Consider the following 10,956-nt stretch of genomic DNA (forward strand, 5'->3'; position numbering starts at 1 on the left):
GAAAAGGAGAAAGAAAAAAAAAAACCATACTTCTACCTTTCAGGAGGAACAATAGTTTGCAAAAGGCGTTGCATGACACAGCTAGATAGATAATAGCAGAAGACCACACCCTAACACCAGAAAGTTTTTCCTAGACTTCACTGTTTTTTCAAGGCCACTCTAAAACTTATCTGTATGGAAAAGCATATCCTATACTTATTGTTTCTAAAACCCTCTAAAGCTCCTCAACCACAAAACCTAAACCAAACAAACCAGTAACTTCTCTGAGCTTTCTCATTGCTGCAGACATCCAACAAAACATCAGAGATGAAATTTTGAGCTAACAGTTCTTAGTTGTTTTATATCTGAAAACATGCCTGGGCTAATACAGACATTTTGACTTGAAAAAGGCTGTATTTTATGACCTAGTCTCCCTCCCCCCACCCAAAGACATCTGACAGCCTAACATCCATACAGAGGAAAATGACTCTGCCATTTGTGAAAAACAGTAACAGAAAGTTGTAACTAGAAAGTAAGCAACATCATTGTGAAACAGGGCACCTACGAAGGAAAATATTTTCTTTATAGGAACTGGCAGGAGTGCCAGTAGTGTGAACATTATAATCAAGGGAGAAAAACGGTTATACAGCAGCAGTAATAATAAACTGCTAAAGATATAAAACCACTGTTTTCAGGAACAGCTTCAGGAAACTCTGAAATATGCATAACCCAGAACAGAATATATACCAGAAGCATAAACGAAGTTTTGGGGAAAAAAAAAAATTTAAATATGGTAGACCAGAATAGAAACAAAAGACATGATCCTGTCAGAACTTATTTCAGAAACATAGGCACACTGAAAATTAAATTTTTGTGAAAGCCTAGTATTAAGAAATTTAGCAAATTCTTTTAACGTAGCTGTAAATGGATATAAAATTATTCAGCTCCTATTAAATGCCATGAAATTTACTATGGAAGTGGAATGCTTAGCAGTGGCACTGAAGTTGCCAAAGTACAGAGGATGCTGACACCTACCACCACAGTTCAGAGAGTTGCCTTTCAGGTCTAAGTGCACTTACAACAAAATAGCTGAGCTACTAGAAAAAAAATGTTGTGAGAATGGTAGATATAAAGGGTTTTGCTCACTGAAAGTTTCAGATATAAAAAGCAGCAAAATGAAGTTAAATCCCCTATTCTCAGTAAATCAAAAAAACCTTGCTTTGAAGAGCCATATAATGACCCAATTAACCAGACAAGTGCACACAAACCCAGTGAAGTACAACTTCAGACTTGAGTATCATTTGAGTAGCATAACACAGACCAGCTGAATACTGCAGTACTAATCAAAAGACAGAGCAAGATGCTAAGATCAAACAGCAGTAAAACCCATCAAACTACTGTTTTTACTCATCATCTGCTCTTACCATGCTGGTTACAGTCATATTTCTTTCCTACCACAAAGGTCTAGAAGTTCTCTAAAGGGGTTAATATTAAGTGCTAGGAGCAAGTATTAGAGGTTTGTACTTTGAAACATGTATGACTTCAGATGGAAATCATACTATAGGCAGTAACAAACAACACTGACAATGGAAGTTCGTGGTTTAGATTTGATTTGCATATTAAAGACACTGATGAAGTATATGCAAATCTTCATAGTTGATATATTTTTACACGATTAACCCATGAAATTTCATTTCCTGAAAGTACTATAAGATTAGATGCAACTGTTCCAAGTTTACACATTAGATTTTAACTGTTTCACACTGACTCCTCTTGAACAGCTTCAGTACTCTAGACCTCTAAGACACTTGGAGTTTTTTGCCCAAGTTCCCCCGACAGATTGCCATTTATTCTACCTATCAGGTTACTCTGAGCTACAGAAAGAATAACAAATACCTCTGTCCTGTTGCGTTGGTCCTAGGTTAGAAATACAATATCCCTATGAACTGAAGGAACTTGCAAAGAGTAACTTTGTGCCCCTCTGTGGACTATCAGCATTTCCTGTTCACCAGGTCAAACCACCTTTCTCACCTCCTTGCTGCCCCTCAATTTATCCTCACTAGAAGGTCTTCCCCTGCATTCTGCTTTTTAGACTAAAAGTTCCAGTGCACAACCTGTATTGCACATGTCCCTCATACTACTCAGTAATACTGAATGCAGTGTTAAGTGCTGATATAGAAACACCAAGTCTATTCAGACCTCAGGGGAAAAGAAAAAAATTATTGACTGAACTAGCTAACTGTAATGTTTAAGTGTATCAGAAGACATTAAGTTACAGTGAAATGGAAGGTTTTCCTCAAGGCATGGCAAGGTGCTTGTGGCTTCCATGCCAGTGAATCCTCTGTGATAAAACACAGAAGTTCTTGAAAAACATTTTCTGTGAGTTTTATTGCTTTAAACAATCAAAAAAGTCTTATTAAGAACTGCAAAGTGCAAGTACTGAGTACATTCAATCAATGGGAAAAGTCACTATACATATTTCCCCTACATCAAAACATAGAAAGGAATACATTTGAGATTAATGATTACTATGATACACACCAACTTTTAAAAATGGAAAGAACAAAATAACCAGGTTAATCAGTATGATATGTACACTGACCTGAGTAAGATCTGGAATGTCACCCTGATCAATTCCAACTTGCTGGGTTTACAGAAAAAGAGAAGGAAAAAAAAAGTACATTACTACATGCAGTGGCAATGAAAATAAACAGTGATGTTACATAGAAACTAACGTTAAGAAGGGATATTTGTAACTCTTTGAACTGCTATGAGTTTCACTAGGAATACACCTTAGAAATTAAAAGTGCATTTCATTGCATCTCAAAGCAAACCTAAGTTTTCATCCAGCCTAATTTTTTCATGCAGAAAAGCTTACAAGGAGCATTAGGAACACCCACGTTGCTTACTGGAACTACTTTTCCATTTTGAGCAGTTACAGTAAAGGAGATACATATATACATTGTAACACTCTGTTCATACATTTTGGGCCATTCATGACATAACAACACTTCAGCAAGTGTACTGTTTTGTCTGGCTAATAAAAAGGATACCCACGAATCTAATCTCACTTCATGTTAATGAGTCTCTACAGTCTGTAAAATACCTAATCTGTAAAATACTTCCTTGTATTGTGAAGTTAAGCAAACATTAATCTGTTTGTGAAGTTGTTATTACGAATATAGACTACCGTAGCAGTACAGACAGCTGAATGATATCTTTTTCATAGACATAAATTTATTTACCTCTGCTACTTTGAGGAATTCTGACAATTTGGTCATTCTGGCTAGAAATTTTTTGTAAATATCCAAGCCTTCTTTGCACTGGTTCTTCTTCATATCAAAATATCTTTCTGAGGATGCAAATAACACTCTTGTAAGGTAACAGCCTCCCCAGCAAAAACCTGACACAGCATTATAAAAGTTAATTCAAGACAAGCTTTACGGAGAGAACTGACATTATTAACTCAGTTATTCAGATTTCAAAGTTTAGAAGAATACCTGACACCTTTTGTAATAAGTCGGTCAATAGAAAAATAAATGTTTTTCTATTTCAGTACATTAGAATATAATGCGAAGCTTTATTAAGCATGGATGTGAACCACTGCAATTGTTAAATTAGGTATTTAGGGGAATATTTTCAAGAAGTCATCTTATTAGCTGGCAATGAGGCAAATTATTTCATAATTTAAAAACATTCCTGGTATTTATTTACATTTTTAGACCCTGTATCGACATGTTTTGATGTTTCTAAAAGGGCCTAATATCCAAAAGACATAGAATGGCTACTGAAGTGGTTCATATACTGAACTGACGTACCAAAAGGAGTATCAACCACATCCTTCACTTTTTATGGTTTTGCTGTATATACTCATAGATAATTCATTGAGTAAAAACTAGTGGATTAACAGAACAAACTGATCAGATGTTTTCATTCAGAAATTTGCTTAAAATAGCCACTGTATGTCTTTGCTAAGAGGTTATCACTTGAACAAAAAATCCTACATGTCATCTACTAGACTCATGTAGATTCAGGTACCAGGTAAAAGTGAAAAATCAAGCTACAAAGAAAGTATGGGAAACCAGAAGTCAGCCATACTGTGACTATACTAAATACTCAAAATAACAGGTACCTCCCAAATACTTTTACAGTCCAGTTGCCAAAGGTTATCCACTGCACATTTGGTATTTTGTTTTAGTCTCACCAGTCACCCCCTCATCTCAACTTCTGTTTCAAGATGCATTCTTCAAGGCAGAAGCGTATATTTAAGCCTATAACTAAGCGTATATTTAAGCCTATAAACTAAGACAGGCTTAATGGAGCAGAGACAATCTATTAGGAAATTGCAGTCAGAATCTTTAGTTCTCTCAATATCTTTCACAAAAGTTAAAAAGCTAAAAAAATTCTCACATACCTAAAAGATTAATAATCCCCTCATTGTATGCTGCAAAAAGTCTAATGGAATCTTTAAAGAGGAGCATAAAGGCAGCATTTATAACACCATTTGTTAGTTCATTTGGATTTGCCTGTGTAGAAAGCAATGAGAAAGTAAATTAGTATTTAATAAAATAATGAAACTCTCGCTTCAAAACAAGAAGGTGTTACCTAACATTGAGCTTAAAGTACTTACATCAAAATCAAGGAGCGCATCAAGCTGGTTCTGTATGACTGGAAGGGTTTTCAGAAGTTTTTCAGCATTCATGGTTCTCATCACTCCATCTATCCTACAGATTAGAAGACACATGTTTACAAGCTACCAAGAGACCTCAGCATATTACGCTGTTTCAACAATACTATATTGTTCAAAGGGCCAAAAGGAACACCAAACTATGATAAGCTCAAGAACAACTGGTACCTCCCTCCACACCCAGTATGAAAGATCCAATAAAAGAAGCAGTAATAGTCTTACCCTCTTTTCATTTTGGTGAAGTCAACTGCTACAAGTCTATATGAAAGTGCTTTTTCATTCAAGTATCTGCTATATCGCCTAATGAAGGTAGACATATCATAACCTAAAAGTTAAGCATTTGTAAGTTAAACATTTTGAAGAGGTACTGTTTCTTTTAAGCTTTTTTCAAGAACTGTTCTCCTACTAGCTCATGTTACATCAACTTGCATAAAAAGCCCTTATAGGCACTTCACTTTCCAGAGTCTTGAGATTCACTACCTTGAGATGTCATGTTACAGTTTCTTCCCAACTCAGTAAGATTAGGAAAGCTTCACTGCAATTATGAGACTAAACACACTGAAATATCAGGCAAGAACCAACCATAAAATATTAGGGAAGAACCAAACAGCTCTTATTGAGATGTTCTTGAAATCCGACTAAAAAATGTATTCCTAGTAAAAATGCTAAAGACTTTGGTAACTTATCTGCAATGCCTCAAAAACTGCATAAAAACACAAAAGTGTTTTCTACCATTGGCAAGTAATTAAAAGACTTCTCAGAGATTTGAAGGAGTTCTCACTGTTTATGTGGCACATCCTAGTTATCATTCCATGCACCTTAACGGTAAACATTTACTCCTAAGACACTAAAATGCAACGGAAAAAATGTATCATTGTGCTAATATTAATCAGATTTATTCTAGTCAGCATTAAGAGTTCACTTTTTAAAATTTACAGGTGTGTATGCACATGATACATACATTACAGACAAATTTCTAGCACTCAGCTAGCTAACTCAGAATCTCGCTTTCCTGATGTCTGCATTCTTGGTTGTTTGGTGCCTCGTGCAATATAAATTGTAATGCCCTTTCATTTAGATGTGATTTGGCTCCTAGAGCACACCGCCACAGGCACTATCACAGACCTGAAAATCAGTAATTTCCTTCAGTGAAAGATCCTTACCCTGCATGGCACTTTTGTCCAGGTAGTTATTTAAATTGAACAAAGTGTTTCGGGATGCAAGATACTGGATAAAGCGCTGTTGGTGAAGAAAAAAAAATAGAGACCATCATTGTTGTGAGAGTCAAAACATTTAAGCATATTACAGGAAAACTACACTTACCTGGTAACTGTTTCTAGTAACGTCTACCAACAACAGAAATTAGTTAAAAGTGAAAAATTTCAAGGAAAACTGGAAGCTACTCATTAGCAAAGCCTCTGAAATCCAAAACTCTATTTGGCAAAAATACAAATTTAAACCAAATAAAAAGATATCACTGCCTGTGAATAGAAGACCAATAGTCCTAAAGGAAGCTGCTTAGGTTAATTTTGTAGTTCAGAACAGGCAAGCTAGAAAACACAAAACAAAATTACCACTCACATTATCCAAGCTCCCAAGGTTTACATAGCTCTACAGCTGTTTTAGAAGCGGGAGACAGGCTTAGTTACAAAGTTTAAAATTAATTAGTTACAGTAATGCTTCTGGAGCTGTGGTGAGCAGCAGCACTGGGGTTGTAATTTTATCTATAACTATCTTAAAAATAATGCTGTCATTTGACTAAACAACATTTAAGTTTGTCAAGTAATAGCTGACTCCATAAATAACACAAGACACAAACACATCCAGATGGCAAGGTAGTTTTAAAAGTTCCTCTGCCACTGTTCCACACCGATCTCCAATGATTGTGACCTCTTGACTTTCTTGCTTCTTTCTACGTGTTTTAGTCCATAAAAAGAGGATTATGATCAGTATGGCTGAAGAGACTTGTTACGTCTTTGATCCGAATCCCTCTACTGCTACAGCACACAGGGCCTGTTTCCTCCACCCTCCACGGTGGAAATCCACCTGTCTGCCAGTTTTGGACTATTGCGCTCTGCAAAACTAGCGTTTTTTCAGTCAGGCTCAGTGTAACACTTGCTCTTTGGGAATTTTAATGAGGGCCTAGCACAGCAACAGAAAATCCTTCTCACAAGTACTATTTAAACTGAAAGCAGTACTTTCACCTTGCAAGGGGCCCAAATGATTCCCCAACTTGTCGCATACCACCTCATGAGTAACTCCAAATGTTTTCTCAGCCTATAACTACGGATCTCACACAAGTTTACAACAGGCAGCTTGCCTACCAACAGTTTTGGCACTGTTTTTACTTCTTATTCTGTTTTCCAGTCGATTTATCTGGTCTTTGTACATCTCAGTACTGCATTCAAAGAGATATAGAAGAAGAAAAATAGTGGGAACATGATCAGGAACGGAACAGTGACATTCAAAAGATGTCTATACACATTTCAAAATTAGCTACTGTTCTGAATCTCATTTTAAAAGGGACAAGGCTAACTCTGACTCTCCAGATGTCAGGGGTCTTGCATTGCACAATGAACAGGTGAGAGGAGTTTTAGCCCGCTTCACCCAAAACTTCTTCACAAGAAACAGGTAATCATGTTGAACAAGAAACTGCAAGACAGTGATTGCTCAGACAACATTTTGACCTTCTGCTATAATTACTTGTGCTTAAAATAGAAGTCAAACACCTGATAATTTTTTACCTGTTTAAGAAAAAGGCCTCTTAATGTAAAGGCCTCTTTATTAGAAGAGTGAGGAGTACACTCATGTTCCACCTGAAATTACAGTACTAGTGTTCCAGCCCCACTACCTCAGCAGGCATAAAGGAACTCTTTTTCAAGTTTCAAACACACCCATTCAAAGCTGAGGAGCAGTTTTGGTACAGACATAAGAATTCAACTCTTCTGCCACTACAAAACACTGTAGGGGCAAACAGATACTGACTGGTAGCCCACAACTCTCAGTTTTGTTTTGTTTTTCCCCCCACCTATGGTTCTGTTTGAGGGAGCTGGCCCCCCCCCCCCCCCCAACTCTCAGTATGTAGATATGAACTGTACTGGAAGAAGAGAGAATAAAATATACAAACTGATTTACAGCATTCAGTTTAGCCTTACACTTGGAATACGTAGTGAATTCCAAGCAGTGAATTTTACTTTGTGTTATCCTCTAATTTCAACCTATTATCTGTTGAAACTACAATTTAAGCACATAAATAACTTGGGGATGTGTTAACAAAGAGCACACTATGTTTTACAGGTCATTTCAATTACGTTCACAGAGCTTTGGAGAGAGGAAGCAACACTAAGTTTTCAGAGCAGTTTAATGGCTGGAAGCGCCACCTTTAAGAATCATCATTTCAATATTACCAGTAGTCAACAGTTATTTGTTAGGTGAATGACTACACACAAGTTCAGGTCTAAACTGTCACCTGACAAAGACAAAATTTAGTTTTTAATGAAAGGACTGTGTAAGAGAGGCTACATTTCTAATGCCATGTTATTGTCTGGGAAGCTTTTCATAAATAGTGATGAAACAATTTAAGTAAACTAAAGGCAATAGAAACCTGTTTCGGAGGAATGTTAACGGCAACAGCATATGAAGATTTAGCCCATTAGATGATGATTTGCAAGATCAAATATTCTAGTCACCATATTCCCCCCCCTTTAGTAAGCATTCTTATCTGTTAACAGGTTGGCTGCACATTTATGGAGTGCTAACAAGGCTCTTGCTGTGCTCTTACTGATAAGCGCTAGCCTAATGAAGTAAAGCCCATCACAAGTTTTTCAAGTCTATACTCTAGAAAGGTCACTCATCATTCTCTCACAACCCAATCCAGATACTGGCAGGTAAATTGCAAACACTGATGTACTTCAGTATTGAAATAATGAAGGAATTTTTTCTTCTCTGGAGAAGTTCTTTACAGCCATCAGCAGAGGAAAAACAAAGAAATTTGAAAAATTGCAGTACATATCTAATGCTTCATAGATTGAGACAATTTTTTAAAACACTGTCAAGGACACTTTAACAGACCTAATCATGTCTTACCTCGTTTCCATACATCATGAGGTGGTGTGTTGTAATTAGAGCTTTGAACACTACAACCCAGCTACTGTTTGCAGTTCTCTCAAAGAGTGTGTCTGCCAACTGCGGAATATTCACATTCATTTCATTTGTGCACTGTATTAGATCTAAATTAAAGAAGGAGGAAAAAAAAAATCAAAGCATTACAATTAGTTATATGCTCAAAGAGGATATTTTGTGGTTTTACATGAGAATTCATACTGGATGCATTAACTTCAGTTCTTTGTTTAAGGAATAATTGAACTATTTTATATTCCTTGCTCAAATTCACTGCATTTTACTGAAAGATTCCAGGTATGAACTTCAAAGGCATTTCAATAATTTTATAGAGTCCCAATATCTCATCAATAAATAACCTGCTCCAGTGGAAACTCTATGTCCAAATTATTGTCCAAAAGCCAGTATAGACCTTCTGGATGCTCAATGCCTGAAGCCACTCAATCTAACAAAAAAAATTAAGATCAGAGAAGCAAGGAAAAGCTGAGACATCTATATCTCATGAGATCAGCAAGCAGCAAGTACCCTGCAACTCAGACCTAAGCCAGAGTACTAACACACATGACAGCAAATGAGATGCTACAAACCTGTAATAAGCCTCTTTTCTATAAGAATCAGGAGCAGGAATTTGCATCTACACACCTACTGAGTGTTTTTTGGTGGATCATGGCAGGTCTCAGGCTTTTGTATTAAAAACACCCAAAACAACTCTTTCTGTCCAAGACTGATTATAAACTCAACAGTAGAACATTAGTTTGGGAAGTCAGAGACAGAGAACTTCAAGTCTCTCCCTAGTACTGGTACAAGACCATAACAGGCTCCAGCAGATACATGGGAAAAAAGCCTACCTGAGAATGCTAGTGAAAGCACTTGCTGAGAAGAGAGCAAAGAACTGAATCCAGGACTATTCTAAACCCCTCAAGACATGCACATTAGACATTTATTCTCTCTCTGAGCTAAATTTGGCTCAGGTGTGATCAAAGTACACCTTAAGGACTGGGCAAGGCCAGTAAAACAAACATCTAGTTTGAAAAGCTTCCTTTGTGGCCTCTTATTTAAGCCAAGTCTGTGAGCAGTCTGTTGGTTGCAGATGTTTATGTGGTTTGTCTGTGTCAGTACTTGAAGAAGGGTGGGTGCTTGGGAAGTTGGACAACAAATGAATACTGAGGTGTCTGCATCGCTGAAATGGCCAACTTATTTGTCTTATTAGCAGTATGTAGAGGACAGACTACATTATCATCAGCAATTTAAACATGAACTTAGAGATCACACATTGATAGTTTAGGACAAAGTATTTCATAGAAATATTTGCACTTAGAATTTTTATCTGTTCTAGTACACAGAATATATTACAGATGTATCTTAAAGATTTGTTTATTAAGAAAATGAAGTAATTTGATCAAGGATTACTGTTTAGAATAATTTAATAACAAGAGTTAATTTTAACAGAGTAAAAAGTTTTAGATAGTATGTTGTCAAGGTAGAAAGGTATAAAATGCAAATTCTAAGAAGTTACTAATTTCATTCTGATGTCAAAGGTTTCTAAATATGCAGAAAACATGCAAGTTGGGATGAAAACTTTCTTCCTTATTAGTAACACAAAAAAACCACTGAAATAACTGCACAAAAAGAAGAGCACTGAAAAGAAGTTTTAAACAAGCTATACTACTCAACAAGAAGGTTTTGATGTATTAAAATATTTCAATATTTACATATGTGAACATTCTCAATAAACAAGTCATCTGGTAGATGCTGCTTGCTACTCATAGCTGTATCATCATCAGATGCTGTGTCAAATTAAGAAGTACTTTAAAATTTCTCAAAGTCCAAACAGTCCATAGACAATTATTGCCCAATGTAATGAAGCAAGTCCCGATTCAAAAATTTATACATTGAGAAAACTTGAATTTTAATTCAACAGCCTCATCTACTGAATGAGAACTTTGTTATGACATTTCTAAATAATTCTCACAAAATACATTAAGGCAAATAAGTCTTCCTAAATCAATCAGTTTATAACCAAGCATTATAAAGACACTGCTGTTAGATCTTGCTCGGTATTTTTCAAGTAACTGAAGTGTCTGCAACAAGCACAGAAATGTTACAGAACTGTTACAAGTTATAATTCCTATTCTCAGTTTATAAAAGCCAACCAAAAAAAACCCCAAACA

General features: G+C 36.1%; 1 protein-coding gene across 1 annotated transcript; it reads right to left on the reverse strand.

The window, feature by feature from the left end:
- Positions 1 to 2,581: 2,581 nt before the first annotated feature.
- Positions 2,582 to 8,889, reverse strand: LOC104627733 (phosphatidylinositol-binding clathrin assembly protein-like; the record flags this gene model as incomplete). Its single annotated transcript, XM_010296079.1, has 7 exons — positions 8,753 to 8,889; positions 5,830 to 5,905; positions 4,889 to 4,991; positions 4,610 to 4,703; positions 4,394 to 4,505; positions 3,225 to 3,331; positions 2,582 to 2,623 (listed from the first exon to the last, which is right to left on the reverse strand). Coding segments are annotated over exons 1-7 (654 nt in total), but the record flags the coding sequence as incomplete, so codon positions are not given.
- Positions 8,890 to 10,956: the final 2,067 nt, after the last annotated feature.

The sequence above is a fragment of the Phaethon lepturus genome, unplaced genomic scaffold, assembly GCF_000687285.1.
Source record: "Phaethon lepturus isolate BGI_N335 unplaced genomic scaffold, ASM68728v1 scaffold52091, whole genome shotgun sequence".
NCBI lineage: Eukaryota > Metazoa > Chordata > Aves > Phaethontiformes > Phaethontidae > Phaethon > Phaethon lepturus.